The sequence below is a fragment of the Coenobita brevimanus genome, chromosome 47 (genome assembly GCF_032717465.1).
Source record: "Coenobita brevimanus isolate Jiangsu-jjx chromosome 47, ASM3271746v2, whole genome shotgun sequence".
NCBI classification, from domain to species: Eukaryota; Metazoa; Arthropoda; class Malacostraca; order Decapoda; family Coenobitidae; genus Coenobita; species Coenobita brevimanus.
In genome coordinates this window covers 8588485-8607633 of record NC_137000.1, presented here as the reverse complement: position 1 = coordinate 8607633, position 19149 = coordinate 8588485, and the positions used below count along the sequence as shown (strand labels likewise).

Genomic DNA, 19149 nt, shown 5'->3' with positions numbered 1-19149 from the left:
AAGTACAGCCCCAAATCTCTGACCTCGACTTACTTTGTATTTATTTTCAGATGACCAACAATTGGCCTCATTCAAAGGAAACACGCGGGGCATCAAAAAAAGTTATAAAACATCACGATTCTCTATCTAAATTTGAATAATAAACTTCACATTTTTCAGCTCAGGACGAACTAATATATTCACATCCCATAAACTCACCACAATAAAAGGGTTCACTGAGAATGGGCAAGCAGCGGGCACACGCAAGGTTGGGCTCAGGTGGACTGCATGGTGGGTGTAACACGATGCACTCCCCATGCGCGACGTAACAGAGGGACAGCACTGTCACCGCCCTCATACCAGATATGTCCCGCAACCAGACCCTGCTACAGCCACAGTCAGAAGTTCACCTAATACAGTATTCCAATACGCCTACATCACACTTACGGAATTTCGTCACTTTCCCTACTACTATCGCGGTCAAAAGTTTGCCCACCTGTAATCCAGTGGGTCTACACAATGCAAGTCGTCACTTTCCCTGCTACAGTCACGGTCAAAAGTTTGCCTACCTGCAATCCAGTGCATCTACATCAGACTTGATGCATGTCGTCACTTTCCCCGCTACAGTCACGGTCAAAAGTTCGTTTGACCGTAATCAAGAGGAAGGGATACACAGACATACGATGAACTCCCTGTCATAACTGTGATTTTTTTTTTTCCTTAGGAAAACAAAGAATGGAGAGTACAGAATCTTCCTGTGACTATAGTTCTTCCTGTTAAAACAGAAGTTAAGTTATTTTAAGGAATCATTCAAAAATATGTTCAGAAATGCCAACTCAGTGCGTCTGACGCGCCGTATCTTCTTCAGGAAAGCCCGTCACATTCCTCCCTAAAGTACGGTATTTCATCAAGCAGATTCATGAACGGGCAGAAAAACATACCAAGCCTCTCTCACCTCGGGAATAATTTAGCCTGTAGAGGAAAGCGTGAAACAGAAGACGTGAAATATTAAGCTAACTTTTGTCCGCAACTGTACCGTGTTTACGTACTTTCTTAAGCTCAAGTTGAATTACTTTCTTTGGTTTTCACTCATACAGTGACCAAACACTTCACAACCAAATTAGAGTAACCATAATACTAAGTGATAAAGTATGAAAAACAAAACGATCTCTAACAATCAACTGCTCTGAAGATTAGTTTATCGTAAACAGTCAAGGTCCTTTATAAATCCTTCCTCCAGACCGTTTATAAATACTAACCTTGGATACCACCATCACCTCGACACCAGTTACACTCACAATCACCCCTAATCATTGCAACCTCTCACACGCCGCTTTCCCGTCACTGCATCCACAATTACTTTACGAAGCATTCTGCCGAGTTATGGATCCGAATTTATGTGATCAGCATTTTTGGATACCATCATTAAGGTAAGTCGATATTATACTGAACGAAAGCACTGGAAAATTGACCTAGTGACCTTTCAAATAATCGGCATCGCCATCTTAGGACACAGAACCTTCGGGGCGGCAAGTCTAATAATAATAATAATAATGATAATAAAAGTTTTAAGCCATCAACATGTTAGGAAGCCTTCAATACGGTACGTCGGTATTCCTGTATACTGAATGAATAATGCGCTAACAGAAAAGTTACCATAGGTTTCACCCTAGTACTATGAATTTTCGAGGCTACGAAAAATGTCGGGTTTTACTCTGTATTTATCTATCTGTTGCCAGACGCCTCAATCCCGTAAAGGGTGGCCACAAACAAATCGCCTCCATGTCGCCCTGTCCAATGCCATTTCACTGCCCGGCTCCCAGTTCACACCACACTCTCTCATATACCTCTCCACTCCATCCCTCCATCTCATCCTCGGCCTTCCCCCCCCCCCCGCCTTACTCGCGTACACTCTCCTCGTTAGTATCTCGCTCTCCATCCTCTCGTGGCCAAACCACCTCAGTGTATTTCCACTAACGCTTTCTGTCACATCCACACCACAACACTCCTTCACTTCCTTATTTGTCAGTCTGTCTCTCCATGTAACTCCACATGCTCCTCTCACAACTCATTTCCACTACTCTCACTCTTGTGTCCTTTCAAAGGTCCAAGCTTCACTTCCATATGTTAGTGTTGGTATCATTATACTGTCATGCAGCGACTTTTTTACTTCCATGCTCACTTTCCTATTCCTTATCACTACTTTCAAAGAACCAGCAACCTTTCTTCCCTGTTGTACCTTTCAAGCACTTCACTCTCTAAACTTCCATCCTTACTCATCACACTACCCAAATACTTAAACACACGCATATTTTCCATTTCCTCCTCATCCAGCCTCACAGTACATTTAGTGGCTTCCTTCCTCTCAAAGACCATAACTTTACTCTTCCCTACATTCACTTTCAGATTCTGTTTCTTACACACTCTCGCAAATTCATTCACCAAATCTTGCAGTTTCCCTTTGTCATTACTTAACAATACAGTATCATCTGCAAACAACAGTAGAGGGAGTTTCCAAACACTGTCCTCTCTCATTAGGGTTACTCCTACATCCACTGCCCTATCTTGTAACTCTTTCATAACCCCATCCATGTACAGACTGAACAACCATGGGGACATGACACACCCCTGTAACAATTCAACATTCAAACAGAAAAATTCACTCAGTTCACTGTCCACACACACTGCCAAATGGTTTCCTGGTGTACAGGAAACCATTTGGCTTGTCACTCAGTGTAGAGTCACCTACAGGCAGAGGGAAGAGGAAAGAATGAAGGAAAGAAAAGAAGAGGGAGTGTAAAGTCACACACAGACAGAATGAATGATGGAGAGAAAGACAGAATATGATGGAAGGAAAGAAGGATGGAGAGGAAAGGGCAGACACCCGAGAGCAGCACTACATCGAGTGAGTGGACTGTGAGCTCCCCCACCTACCACTAACAGGTAATAAAACTGATGATTACACAATCAAATTTTTGCACACACACACACTATGAATCTATCTATATCTATCTCTCTATATACCGGTATATAGCCTACACACACACACACCGTAAGATGGGGGCTATTTGACTCACCTGGGACAACTGGACTCAATAAGGGGTAATGAGACTCAAGTGGTCAAGACACTGTAAATAAGGGTGTATCTGACTTTTTCATTTGGTACTATATTCTACAATCACCACTTTGTATTGTAAATGAAATTTAGGGATAGTGTGCTGTAGGTAAGTGAACTGTGATCAATTTTTCATTGCTGTTATTTTCAGATTTTTTTCAGCTGTGATTAACAATGATGAAAACAAGATTAACTGTATTTTCCTCCGCTGTCCCATGGATATATAATAACAAGCTAAGTGTTGTTATTATATATGGCACTTGGTTTAGCTTTTGGTCGAAAAGAAACATCAGCTGTTATGACAAACCCTATTAAGGAGATCCCTTAACAAGAAGCACAGGATCATTTTTATGCTATGAAATACCTTGCCAGCAGCTGTTGTTCTTCCATTCATCAATAATGTCCTAGCCTTTTTCACTCCTACCAAAGTTAAAGGCATATTCTCAGGCTGCACACTCTTGTGTAACAACAAACCCCCTCATGTCAACAAATAAGCTGCTTTTATCATAAGCCCTATTCATCAGTTCTTCAAAATACAGTAAATTTCCGTGTCCTTACTTATCTTGCACTGTAATGAATAATCCAGTTTCTGCACTCATGTAACTTAACAACAAAGAAACATAAAAACAGCAAATACGGCCAAAATAACCAACTGAAAAATGGAAGGAACTTTGTTCCCTATTCTCTCTCTTGTTTTAATTTTAGAATTAGCTTCTTACCATTGTACTGTAATCACTAAATGCCTTGTAGGTAAAAAGAACATTATTCCAAACTGCAAAAAGGTACCCAGGCACAGCTAAACTTCAACCATACCAAAGGGACCATAGCAGGCATGGGGCAATTACAGAGGTATTGAAATCGATTACGATTATTTTGCAAATCAGATTACGATTACAGTAAAAGCAAGAGTAATCGATTATGATTATGATTACATAAGAAGTAATCATGTTTACATGTACTGTTATGCACTATATAATTATGAGCATGATTAAGTAAATAGCTGGTTAGTTTTTAAAAGCAAAAACATCGTCCTGTAATATAAAACTGATATTTTCTAGGGATCTTACATGTAAATCATTTTAATAAGAACTGCCTGCTTAAGGAAGAACATAGGGTTAAGCTCTGCAGAACCTATGGCAACTGTTACTCTGGATAAAAACATACTGCACAGTGCTATGTCCAGTAAGTTGTTCCTTTATATTTTTGCCAATTTGCAATACAAATGTGTTTTATTAATTCAAGCACCGAGACTTTTCTTCACTTTGTCCTTGACCCTTTCATTCTATTAACTTTTCTACCAACTGAGATCTTCCCAGGTGATATTATTCTAGCTTAGGTAGGATATTATATGGAAGCTTCTAAGTGATAACCTACAATTCACTTTTGTTTTCATATTACTTATGGAATTTTATGGTGTATATCTAACTGTTTGACACTGAACTACAGTATTTTATTCTTGACGAGTATTTGTGGAAGAATAACTTATCCGGGGCCTTGTAATCGTAAAAGTAACCATGATTACGATTACAATGAGTAATCGATTATGATTGCGATTACTTTGAAAAAAATGCCTAAGTAATCGATTATGGCCACGTGGAGAGGATGGAGGGTGAAAGACTGACGAAGAGAGTGTATGTGAGTGAGGTGGAGGGGGGAAGAGGGAGGGGGAGGCCGAGGATGAGATGGAGGGATGGAGTGGAGAGGTATATGAGAGAGGGGGGTGTGAGTTGGGAGCAGGGCAGTGAAATGGCAGGGGACAGGGCGACTTGGAGGCGATTTGTTTGTGGCCACCCCAAACGGGATTGAGGCGTCTGGCAATAGATAGATAGATAGATAGATAGATAGATTACAAATACACAAAAGTCTTTAATCGATTACAAGCGATTACAATTACAGATTACGATTACCCCATGTGTGGACCATAGATGGGAGGTGGGACTTATTCAATGAGTATTATATAAATAAAATGTAGAGCTCCCATTAACGAATCATAAAAATTATGAAACAAGGATGAAAGGGTGTGAAGTGGAGGAGTGAGAGGGTATGAAATGTGTAAGATTGGACATGAATGGGCGAGGATGAAAGGAAGAGGTTGCTTTGTTGATGAATGAGGGTGGCAGAGTGGAATGAGAGAGTACAAATGTGTCATCTCGAGATGAGTGTACTGTTTGTCAAGTTCAAGTCTGAAAAAGTGAGTGTGGCTGTGACTGTAACGTATGCACTGTGCAATGACAGCAGTGAGAGAGAGAAAGGCAGGTTCTGGGATGAGCTGGATGAAGCAGTGGAAGAAATGCCCAGGAGCTATAAAGTGATCGTAAAGGGCAATATGAATGGAAGAGTAGGCACTGGTCCTGAGGATGACATAATGGGTTGTAATGGAATACGAGGAGAAAATGATAATGGGAAGCAAATGAAGGATATGTGTCAGGAATGGAGGTTCTGCATTTGTAACTCTTATCTCAAACATAAAGATATATCTATCTATCTATCTATAGCCCGACACCCTAATAAAGATGCACATAAATATACATGGTACAGAGGGAGAGGGGATCGTGTTAAAACGAGCCTGACTGATTATGTGCTCGTAGAAAGGTCAATGCTAGGAATGGCTGCTGATACGAGGGCCGTGAGAGGATGATGTGGAGATCTGTCATATCACATGATTGTGGTATGCAAGACTGAGCTGAGAGGAGTGAGGTGGACCAGGAGAGAGAGGCGCAGTTGGGGAGAATGACTGCGAATCGAGAAACTTAGGATCAAAGAAATGGCATACCGGTAGGCTATGAATACAGGACTAAAGTTGGGAAGGAGTTAGAATAAGTGAACTAGAATTAAATGGATCTGGACAGCCTGTGGAATGCATATGGGGACTGTTTAGTCAGGAATGCTAAAGCAGTGTGCGGTGTGGCAGGAGTAACAACAATGAAGAAAGGTACAACATGGTGGGATGAGGAGGTTAAGAGAACAGTGAAGGAATTTTGGAAAAAGTGGCTTGAGTGGTTACGGGACAGGGATTCAATTAAAACATGAGCTGAATACACTGAGTGCAAGAAGCATGTAGTAAGACTAGTGAAGTGGAAAAAGAAGGAGGTAAATGATGATCTAGGAAGAAAAATGAATGCAGATTACTCTGAAAACAGGAAGTTATTCTGGAAAGAGGTGTGGTAATGTAGAAGTGACAACAGAAAGAAATGTGAAAGTGTGAAGGATGTATGTGGTAGATTATTAACCCATGGGAATGGCGTAAAGACCAGATGGAAAGAATATTTTGCATGCCTGATGAATGGGAATGCAGAGGGATAAGGGATTAATCCCCGAGCTAGACCTTATCAGATCATATAGCCCTGCTAGGGTTACAAGAGAGCGCTACCCCTCCCAGCACAGCAGCCACCGGGCAGGGCGCGAACTCGCAACCTCACGATTACGAGCCCGACACCCTACCACCGAGCTGCCCCATGGGAATGCAGAAAACAGAGCTGCTGTAAACATAATTGGTTTTGGGGGTGTGCACAGAAGGAATGCAGAGCCAGGAAACATGACACTTGCACAGGTGAAGAACACTGTGAAGCAGCTGAAAAATGGGAAAACAACTAGGGTCGATGAGATGTATACAGAAATGACTAGAGCTAGTGGAAAGAGTGAAATGAAGTGCTTGTTGGAGATATATAAGAAGGCATGGATGGGTGAAACTGTGCCAGCAGAGTGGAAAAAGGCTCTGATTGTATCCCTGTACAAATAAAGGTGAGCCAAGTGAGTGCAAGAATTATCATGGCATAAGTTTATTGAGTGTGACAGGGAAGGTATATGGAAAAATGATTATAAAGAAAGTAAGAGAGGAAGTGAAGGAGTATTGTGGTGTGGATGTGATAGGATGTAACAGGAGAAACACAATGAGGTAGTCCGGCCATATGGAGAGGATGAAGAGTGAGAGACTGATGAGGAGAGTGTATGTGAGTGAGGAGGAGGGGGGGAGAGGGAAGGGAAGGCTGAGGATGAGGTACAGAAATAGAGTGGAGAGCTATATGAAAGGAGGTGTAAGCTGGAAGCAGGGCACTGCAATGGCAGGGAAGAGGGGGACATGGAGGCAATTTGTTTGTGGCCACCTCTTTCGGGATTAAAGCGTCTGGCATTAGACAGAAAGATAGTATGAGAGATATCAGAAGTCCTAGTGTGTGATGAACAGGGTGGCTTTAGTAGTGGCAGAGGATGTGTGGATCAAATATTTGCAGTAAGACAGTGGAGAAGGCTTGTGAGAAGGGCCATAAGGTGTTTATGGCATTCATGGATCTAGAAAAAGCATACGACAGGGTAGACAGAGAAGGGTTGTGGAAGGTTTTGTGCAAGTGCAATGTAGATGGTATGCTGCTAGGTGTTGTCAAGAGTTTTTATAATGGTAGTGAGGCAAGTGCAAGGGTGAATGGTTCACAATTGGTGTGGGCGAGCGACAAGGTTGTGTAATGTCCCCATGGCTGTTCAATATACAAGTGGATGGGGTGATGAGAGAAGTAAAAACAAGAGTAATGGAGAGAGGGATGGGGTTTGTAATGAATGGTGATGGATGGAATGTCTCAAATTTATTGTATGCTGACGATGCAAAACTACTGTACTTGCAAATACCACCGAAGAGCTTGGTAGATTAGCGCCGAGTTTTGCTTATGTTTGTGAGCACTGTGCCTTGAGAATAAATGCAGAAAAGAGTAAAGTGATGGTTACTGAGAGAGGTGAATCCCACTGTGATGTTACAGTTAATGGACAGAGACTGGAATTGACGAGTGAGTTCAAATACCTGGGTACAGTGATAGAAAAGTGGGGAAAATGAGCAAAGGAAGTGGAAAATAATGTGACACAAGAAAGGAAAGCAGCTGTTGCTATGAAGGCCTTGATAAAATATAAAGACCCGAGTGTTGCAGTTGCACGAGGCTTACATGAAGGAGTGTTAGTGCCAACGTTAACACAATGTTTTGTGAGACTATGATGTGGCATGAAAATGAAATGTCAAGAATACAAGCAGTGGAGATGGGACTGCTGAGGAATGAATGTGGAGTACAGAGAGTGGATAAGATATGAAATAATGTGATTCATGAAAAGATGTGGAGTGAGGAAATCTGTGGACACCAGAATCAAAGAGAGTATACTGTACTGAGCTGGTATAGTCATATGGAGAGAATGGATAACAACAGAGTGGTGAAAAAGGTATATCTGAGAGAATCTGGAGGAGGAAGGAGGTGAGGTGGGCCAAGGAGAAGGTGGACGGATATGGTGGATGAGTGTGCAAGAAAGAGAGGTATGAAATCTATGAGGCTAAGGGACTGAGCTGGCTAGATGAATGTTGTGAGAGAAAGTGCATGATCTGGGACTTGGCATCCCTTTTTAACGTGACAGTGTCCGGACTGACTCTATCGGAAATATTTACATGAAGCTACAGATTGTGGCGAATTTTTGGTGTATCAGATAGAGCCAGGATTCTGGGGGCTTAAATGATGAGTGAATGGAAGCATGGCCCATTGGACTGAGTAAACTTGGGCTCTCTGGACATGCTACTCCTCACCCTGCCCTAGGGTGGGAAAGGAGGTCTGGATGATGATGAAAATTTTGACACAAAAGGTTTGGTACATTATTGGGGACAAAATGACCGTCAACAAACTGACTGAGAGGTTGAATCGAAGTGAAAGTACGACACAGTAGGTGGCCATTTGCTGCAGCATGTGCATGTCTAATCAGGTTTTATCAATATCTTAAAAATTACTGTACACACTCCTGCAACTTGTTAACACAATCACAATGATAATCTGGCTTGAGATTAGTGGGAAAGAGAGAGAGAGAGAACTGTAAGTTAAATGAAGGGGCTCTCGTAAAATTTTCGGCAATCGTTAAGGGGACATAGAACCACCTATTTTTGCAGTCTCCTTGTTTTTTCCTTACCTTAGCTCTTCATGGGATTCTTAAAGTATCTTCTGATTGCATTTTCAAGTTCTGATGTTTTTATTATTATTATTATTCTTTAAGTGGTGAAAAGCATTTTTAAAAAGCAGTGTTTGCCTGCAGATGGACACCACCATATGGTATGTCAAGAAAGAGGGATGTCAGCTTTAACTGCCATTTTTCAACAAAATTACCCTTATCAGTGTCTATTTATCCAAATCTATCCTAAATTTTCATACAAACTCAAACTTATTTATCCTATCCTAACTAACCTATTTTATGCTACACTAACCAACTTTATGCCAATTTATCTAAATGTTATCCCACCAACTTTATGCTAATTTATCCCAATGTCATCTGGACTTAACCTAATCTATTTGTCATAATATTTTCTTGTTCACTGATGGATCTTTGAATCACTTCAAAGGTGTGTGTATATATATATATATATATATATATATATATATTTAGGGGTGGTCATATCTCCTTTTGGATTATCAAATCTTCAACACAAGTATATCCAAATTCAAAATATAGCTGACTTGTGTACTTAGCTGTCCATAGTATGTTATGCCTACACTGCACAGTATGTTCAGAATCAGAGATGAGGCTGAAACTGAATGAACTCCTGCTTAATACACCAGCAATACCTGCGTATACACAATCATTACTCTCAACGCATACACAAACACACTACTCCACCCATCATCTTCCCACACAATTCTAACCAATATTCTCATATTTAGTCTCTGGACAGGTTGTCTTGGCTCAATGATGCCCTATTCCATCTACTGACAATGACATGTAAAAATTCACCTTAATATTTACCACATACTCAATTGGGAAATTATAACGCTTGTGAAAACCTGTGTGCGAACCCGCATAGGCTGACCAAGAAATGAGTTCCTGGCAGCAAATAATACTGTTGATATAGTGTTAGGCGTTTAAATGAGAGAGGCATGCCAAGATATAACCCTACCTGCGTGAGGACCTCTGGAGATAGTTTGGAAGCTCTCAGGAACTCATGAACTTGATTAACTGGAATAACACCCGAGCCTTCGCTATCCAAGTGTGTAAACAGATCTCCATAATATTTAGTTTCGTTGTCTGTAAACGTTAAGCTTTCCATAATTGACCCTCAGAGTCAGTATAAACTAAATTAGGTATTTCTCAGTGTTCGATATCTAGCACTGTCAACTAGCAGATCATTGTAGTAAGAGCATAATTCCCAATATTTATGGGGTGGCTGTCAGCTGCAGAGGCTGCCACTGGTCAGACATGTTGACAACTGCCAGAGCCAAAAACTTGAGCGTTGGTTCTTTTCTAACCAACAAACATTTTTAAATTTTTAGTGGGGGGTACTTCAATTATTATTTATTACATGAACACCTATACATTTCCTTTTATAACAACAAGCTCTAGATGCCCCGAAGCTCTGTCAAATTGTTGTCATTTAGCAGAATCTTTTTATGGCAAAGGTACGACGCATTTTGTGCTGCCCCTGATACATTCGTGCCTTTAAATTTAGACTCCTTCGTTCCATACAACCGTACCGAAATTGATTATGAAACATAATCAGATCATTACCGACACCAATATGCTTATTTAGTCTCTGCCTATCTCCACCGCCATATATGTAGTGTACTAAAAAAAAAAAAAAAAAAAAAAAAAAAAAAACGTATGTACAACTGCATCCACCAACTAGAATGGCACTCAGTAGAGCGCATACTTCCGCCAAGGCCCATAATTCAATCAAGTCTATTCCAATTTGGAAAAAGACTACCCACCTATAAAAGCATATATTTAAATCCCCTAGATCCGGAATTTTATATGGATCCGCGCCAAACTGTACACATTCGTAGATCTATACCAACATCCTAAATGATTTTTTTTTTTTTTTTTTTTATCAAGATCCGTGCAATACTCACTGTAAATTTTACGAAAATGTCGAAAAACGCCCTATCTTGCATTGTTAAAGTGAAAAGCAAAATCCAAGATCCGTACCTTTACGAGTAAACGAATCCAAACCAAAATATAATGGAGTCTATTCTGGGCCAAGGCTCATTCTTCTACCAAGTTTCGTGGAAATCCGTCCAGTAGTTTTTGTGTATCTTGCCCAAACAAACAAACAAACGGACAGGGGTGAAAAAATAACCTTGGCGCAGAACACTATATGGACCAATCAAATTATTAACCATGCATTCCTTTGTCCTTCGTGTTATGGCCTTCATGGCACCAGTCATACTTCTTCCTTTACATTATATTTAGAATTCCGCACCACTCTACTTTAACCCTACTGTATATACCACATTGTTTAGGATATCACCAGATGAAGGGTTTAATGGCATATCACTCCTGGTGGTCCAACATTTAATCTGACCCTGTGAAGTGATTCCAAGCTAACTTTTATTACATGGCAGCTCTGTAAGTAGTAAAAGAACGCGGTATTTTATGTTCGCCACACAGTAGCCTACAACGCTCTGGGGAACGTTTGTCCACGATGGCCAAATATAATTTTGCTAAGTAGCGTATAGTATAAAATGATACATAAATGTAATTTTCCTTTGACACAGTGGCTAGAGCATTGCTTGTTTCCTCACTGAAAACAAATTCCGATAACCAAAAGACCAAGAAAAAAAAAAGGAAAGAAAAACAACCAGCACAAAATACCAGTGTAAATGTCACATAAGTGAAACTAAAGTTGAATGCACAAGACTATGTTTGGAAGTAACATAATTACTCCTTAAATAAAACTTCAAAGAAAATGGTACTGCAAATTTCATGATAGAAAATTAAATATTAAGCAATACATGATACACTATAGAAAAGTTACAACTTTATATTCTTATTAATCCGTAGCCTATGCTAGCATACTGACAGTAGACTACTACCTAGTAGTTACTGATATAAAACTTATCAGTCCTATAAAACATACATGGTACAAAGTCATGGCGTAAAAGCTAAACATTCATAGAACCGAGAAATTCACATCACCACCACCCTCCAGACCTCCCCTATCATCACAGTGAGGGGAGGTCGGGTCCAGAAGGCCAAAAAGAACCATGTAATTTCACATTCACCTATCCAACAGAGTCAAATCCGGCGACATTCAAGTCAAAATGGGTGCTAAACCATAGTCATAAACTCCTCACAAAAACCATCCAGCCACCTAGCTTTCTTGTCAGTTTCATTGCTTCAGTAGCTTCCATATTTTTCTCACAACCTCGTTTACCTTATCTATTCATTTTCTTGGCCTACCACGCCTCCTCCCACCTTCGAACTCGCTCAAGTATACCATTTTCACCAATCCATTCACACCAAGTTCATCCACATGACCAAACAAACAAAGCACACTCTCTTCACCTCTGTCCAGACTCTATTCAGTGTTAAAGCTATCAAAGGAGTTCTCAGTGAAAGGGCTAATATAATAATTTTCAGGTAAATCTCGGATATTTTCAGTTCCACCGCCACAAGGTTACGCCTTCCATATGATATGCCTCATTCAAGCACTTCTGCGGGTGAGACTATTCCGTCAAATGTCAAGTTCAAGAAAAGGTGCGAGTTCATGTAGGCTACAGGCTACTTTATCCATCCATCTGCATCATTAACTACTTGACTATATATCGATGTACAGGCTCTTCTACCCTTTCTTCAAGAGATTTAATACTTGTTTTATATCTTTGTCTATATATCGTGGTGCATCCCACCTACATATTTGCACTGCTTCAGCTCTTTTCAAACTTATTTATGCCGGATCCATATGCTGATGTGGGAACTACTGTACCTGTATTATAACTATTGTACAGTCAACTAGTCACTCACAACTGTTCCGTATCATGACCATTGCGTTGATCACCGTTTTCCCTTGTGCCATTTTATCTTCCATTTCCTTTTCACCTTTCCTTCCACTTTTTTTTTTTTTTTTTCACATTAACCTTAAAGTTCACCACCGATTCTGTATTCTCTTTCCAGGCACCAGAACATAACACCTGGCATACTTTTTTCTTTTTCTTTTCTTTAATCTGGAAATCCTGCTCACTACCCCTCAGTGAATACAACATGCAGCAATATAGTCTAAATGTTAGTGCAGTATACGCGGGGTGATCCTAGCAGAATCATAATCTCTTTTCGTTTTCCGGTTCTATCTTTCAACTTCTCTCCCTTCCTCCCCCCCTCCACACACACACAAACGGAATTCAGTGTGAACAAATGTAATAAAGTTTGGTAAAAGTGAAAAAAGACCAGAATGGAATTATAAGTTAGGAGGTTCAACCCTACACACATCAGAAGAGGAAAGCGACTTAGGGGTGGTTATCAATAACACTCTATCACCGGCTGACCACATAAATGAAAAAGTACGGAGCATGTTCACTCTCTTGCTAAAATGAGAGAAGCATTCACATGCTGAGAAAGATAATCACATCATTCATTAGACAACTCTAGAGTATGCAGCTGTAATCTGGAATTCACATCTTAAAAAACACATATATAAGATTAAAAAGGTACAAAGGGCTGCTACAAGATGGGCTGGAAGCTTAATGGATCTAAACTACGAAGAGACTATAGAAAAATTAAACCTACTGACACTACAAGAAAGAAGGATTAAAGGAGACAAGATTGTGATATATAAATGCATCACAGGAAAAGAGAAAATAGATATAAATGAGTATATAACCTATGGGGATGCAAAATCAAGAGGACACTGCAAAATAGTATACAAAAAGAGAGATGATAAAGACGTAAGGAAACCAGTTTCTAAAACAGAGCAATTGATCAATGGAACGCGCTACCGAAAATAGTGTGTCAACACTATTAAAAAAATCAAAGATTTGTATGATAAAAATAGTTCAAAACACGGGACAATACGAGCTTGATTCATTCCTGAAACGATACAATATTAGGTAAGAACAATTAGGTAAGCGCACACACACACACACACACACACACATTTTAGACACCCCCTTCCAACAATAATGGATGCGTCCCTGTAACACCCTGAGTTACTGAATCAGCCAAGATTTATTTCTTTTTTTTTTAATTCCAATTCCTCAGGGACGTTCATTCAGAATCCTATCAGCAGCATTTAGGGACAAGTAACCTTTATTTGCCTGTTGATATATTGCCTCTCCCGACTCCTCTGAGATGTTTTGTGGTTTGAAGCTGTGAATTCTTTTGGTCTGAGTGCTTGAGGAAGGTATGGTGGAATGAATGCCACGTTGGTTAAGGATGGAGGGTAAGGATATGTTACTAATGCCAGAATCTGTGGAAATGGTGTCACAGGGAGAGGACGGGATGCTGCGTTTGTTGGCTGGATATGAAGTGGAGGTAGTCGGGGCTGTGGAGGCTTCAGCGATCATAGGTGTAAATGTGAAGGAAACAGTAGTGGGCAAGAATAAAAGGGAGGCACCAGCCACAGGGGAAGGTGCGGATGCAGGAGGGCTGAACGGAAGGAACGGATTAGTTGTTATTGTAGCATTGTTACAAGAGGTTGTGGTGCAACTTGTCAAGTTCGGTGAATCATACTCTGTCTTACCACCATTAAAAACATCTGAAAAGTCATCGTCGAATAACAAGCATGGACCATCACCACCATCAAAGTTCGACAAAATACCGCAGTCTCCCTTAGTTTCATTTTTACCAGCCGCGGTAGCGATGCTGGTACTGTCTGTGTTGCCTTCATTTTTCTCATCAGCAACTTCGGCAAGAGGCACAAATCCCTCCCCTCGAGCTCCTTGCAGGACGTTGAGATAGTCAGGGCTTCCCACCATATTCAAATACCCAGCGTTGTGATCCTCGTCCTCGTCTTCATTCTTCTCGTCCTCATACTCTTGCTGCAGAGAGTTGAGGTACTGGAAAAATGAAGCGGTGTGTCAGATACGAGGGGAATGTTTTGTTTCACAACGCTGAAAGTTGTTCAAACAAATAAATTACTGTATACACAGAGTCTGAAATTGTTTTTAATCTCTGTAATCAGATGATGTCTTTTATTAATTTATTTTTGTTGCCACCACAACAGTTCCATTCAGCTTGGTAGAGAATGCTGCAGTGGTGTCAATGAGGGCAATATTTAACCTCTCCCGTTCAGAAAGTCTCTTATGACCAGTGGCATGGTTGTCCGAGGTGGCATTTATCCCAGAAATATTCCTGGCCACCCCAGTTTTTCAGATCTATGCCCCAAGACCTCCCCAAAGGCTTCTGCATGGGCAACCCCATAAACAGACTTAGCCAGCCCTTGGCCAAAACATTCTTAAAACCCCTGCTCGTGACTTCAGTAGCATCACTTGGCAACAGCATTAAGGGGAAAAAAAAAAAATCCTCGCGGCGATGGGGCTAAGGTAAATGGAATTGAATAATGGATATCTAGCGCCAGGTATCAAAAACCACATGACACTAATTCAATGCAAAGATCTATGACTTGCATAGGAACAGAAACGGGCAATGAGACGCAGAAGTGGTTTTTGGTGTAGAGATGGTCTTGGCATAGAAGTGGTATTGGTGCTGAAGTGGCCGTGGCGCAGAATGGCTTGGTAAGTCAGTTGATTGAAAGGTTTGACACAGGAAGGAAGGATGGGTCGACGTAAATGGGAGGCCCTTAAATCATTCATGCCATAAAATCAAATGTCTAACCTGATAGGGGAAGAGGAAAAATAAAGACCGGAAGAAACACAGAAATTTCAAGAAGAGGGGTAGGGTAGAAAGGAAGAAAAGGACAAAAAGGAAAGAAAGAGTGGAGACAAAAAGGTCACTTTTAGTTGTCTCTCAAGCGACTAAGGACGTATTCTTTCCCCACTTCCCCAGGGAGAGGGGGATAAAGTGAGGATACAACAGTTTCTCTCTGACATGCACCAAGTCCATGTAGGGCTGAAAACTGTCGTATTCTGCTAATAACATAACTTCAGTAAGTGGGTGTAATTCCTATATACGAAAGATCACATTTAACCTCGGTCTGGGGCTAGATTCAAAGATTAACTTATTCTTTCTCATAGCTAAAATTTGTTTTTGGAGAAAGAGCGAAGATTACTGAAAGATTCCCCACTTACCTTTCCTTGTCCAACCAGCAAAAACAATTCCTAGTCACGACAGGGAACTGAACAAAAGTTTGCTAGTCCTGCCCTATGGAAATTACTTTTCGAGGTAAGATTTACATCACGTGAAGTGCAACTTTCTACTCCGATTTCCCATCGCAGTGATGTCTGTTAAGCACGGGTGGACTCATCAACACTTGCAATCCATGACATGTACAGTACAGCATATATTGTTCTTCCTCCAGCCATAACAACTTTACTGACTTCCGGAGAGACCTCTAGCAGTGTATGGATCAGAACCTTCATTAGGCCTTTCATCATGGCGCTTTTTAATTCCTATTAGAGGTACCACCAGACCAGATGATTTTGGTCAGCATAGTAAAGGCATCTGGTAGTGCAGGGACTTATGATTGGCGAATTTCTTAGTTGTAGTAAATGAAGGCTTAATGCTATGAGATGTTCATAGGAATCAGAAAGATGTTTTTTCTGTACTGGGGACTCAAATATTACAGCTTTTATCAACTCATATAATACAAAGGTCTTTCTCATGTGATTACATCTCTCTCTTGGTGGTAGATTTGGGGGACCATCATCCACTCACTTGATGTATTGCCTACTTCTTTCTTCAACTTTATCACTATATCTTTGTGTTGCCCTTTTTCTTCCTACTTCGCCCTTTCCTTCCTGTAATTTTTTTATTACAGTACGCTTCTTCCATTTCGGGTGCCTCTATACCAAGTGACAGGCCTAATGGATTCCCGAAACCCAGGAAACACTTATAATGCTGGGCAGTAGTCATTTAACCAGATAACGAGGCGATGTGAAGACTGCTATGATACCCCTGTTATCTGCGTAGAGAGACACAAAATCGGCGTCCATCCAAGAACCAAACCTCCACACTTTTCCTACCGCCTCGCAACAGCGAAACGATGTCAACTGTAATGGAACATCTGTTTACTGCACGAGACTGTCTTGCAGGAACAATTGCTTACCTGCAATTGATGGATCTGCTCAGACAGACAGACCAGGGTTGATCAACAACAGTTTTTTGCTCTCTCTCTCACCTCCTTATCAGCACAGGAGAGCATGTTGCTGAGTCGGGCCTCCAGGTGAGAAAATGAGGGACGCTGAGCAGGTAACGTAGACCAACACTCTAGCATCAACTGGTACCTGAGAGAGAGAGAGAGAGAGAGAGAGAGAGAGAGAGAGAGAGAATCTTAACACTCTCAAAATGCGACAATTAATTCATAAATATATTATGATTTACAACAGAAAAACATGCGTCCTTACATAAAGTCTTGGTTGCAAAGAGGCCTCAAGAAATGTATATACAGTATCTATCTATCTATTTACTGTATATAAAACCACACCACCGCCACTACTACTACTACTACAACTACTGCTAATAATAATAATAATAATAATAATAATAATAATAATAATGTGCTCACAGTGGCTTGGTAGCAAAGTGTGGTTTATCCATCCTGTAACCATTGTCCAGCGCCTTCACGAACCCGCCGTCCACTGCCACACCAGGGAACGGACATCGGCCAAGGCTGTACACACAAAGGCAAAAGCATTATGAAGGGTTAAATGAGCTCATCCTTTCCCAACACACACACACACACACACACACACACACACACACACACACACACACACACACTGTCATATTCAAAACCTCTTCGGGACATGCCTGAATAAAGTTCAAGTACAACTGCGGCCTAAGATGTTCTTGGAGAGAGAGAGAGAGAGAGAGAGAGAGAGAGAGAGAAATGTAATCATACTGACAGTTTTAAAAAAGGGAGGGGAGGTGGGGGATACTGACCCAAATATCTCCCACAGCACAACCTCAAAGACCAAAAGAGATTTTTCGAACTAGATGAATTCGATATGGCCTTTAACAGCATTTCCAGATAGCGAACTCTTTTCTTCGCTGTATAAAACCGTCTGAAGAGAGCAAAAGTAACTTTAAAAGTTACTTAATTGTACTGATGCGTTACAGTAAATAACTATTTAAACCAGTCAACAAAGATGATTTTACCCAGATTAAGATAGACCTCTCGTTGTGGAAGAGTTAATGAAGGCTATATCTCACCCATACAATAGGAACTAAATGAAAGTATTTTGAGATAAGAGAAATCAAAAGCAAAGTGCTGGTACTGGATTGGTGATATAAACAAACCACTCTTTAACTTGTAAGATGGGGAAAGATGTGTTAGTTTGAAGAATAAAATAGTGTTTTCTTTTTCTTAATTATATTATTATACATTTCAAAGTTTTATTGAGGAAAATTTCGATCGACCCGTTTCGAGCTGTGCGAGATGCTGTATACTGACATTAATTACGAGGTCTAAAGATAAAGTTGTGTAAGTAGAGCAAAGAAGGACGTTACTAGAGTGAATATAGTAACGGCCTGTTTAGTGGGGACGCTGACCTGAATATCTCCCACAACACCACCCCAAAGGCCCACACGTCACTCTGGGTGGAGAACACGCCGTCCCGCAGCGCCTCCACGGACATCCACTTCACAGGTAGGGGGGACTGAAACGGGAGCGGGGTGGGTGTTATGGATGACGTGAATGATACAGAAATCCCTCATGGCTTTATGTTCATTCTTTCAACACTAAAACCAAACGAAATAACCCTCAGTTTCTCCCTGTCCTCATCTAAGGCCAAACATTCCTTTACTGTTTAGGGATTCCAGCTGATGATGCAAGATTATAACTGTACAATACTTAAGATCTCATTGGACGCTGATGCTAGGTTGACACAGTGGGTTGAATTGCACGTGGCATTGGAGGCTTCATTGCACGTATTCCTCGTCGATTCATTTTGCATATTATACCTTTTTATCATCTTGTGCGTAACTGAGGCAAACTGTGTCAATACTTAAACCATATAAATAAAAAAAGGGAAAGATTGTGAAAGTATAATACGCAAAATATATCGCTCAGGAAGAAATATTACGAAGTCCTCTACGCCAACGAAAATACGACACCATGTACTCTGATTAATGGCTGGAACTGTACATGTTGTTAGGTACTAACGTTCTTGTCCTTCTTGTAGTTGCAGTACTTGTAGAGGTCCTTCGCCAGGCCGAAATCG

General features: G+C 40.8%; 1 protein-coding gene across 1 annotated transcript in view; it reads right to left on the bottom strand.

The window, feature by feature from the left end:
• Positions 1–10221, bottom strand: part of Reps (RALBP1 associated Eps domain containing) — a 110799-nt gene extending 100578 nt beyond the window's left edge. Inside the window, exon 1 of the mRNA XM_080271669.1 lies at positions 9996–10221. Within this exon, the coding sequence (XP_080127795.1) occupies positions 9996–10145 (150 nt within the window). The 5' untranslated portion in view covers positions 10146–10221. The remainder of the gene's footprint in view (positions 1–9995) is intronic.
• Between the last annotated feature and the right edge of the window lie 8928 nt (positions 10222–19149).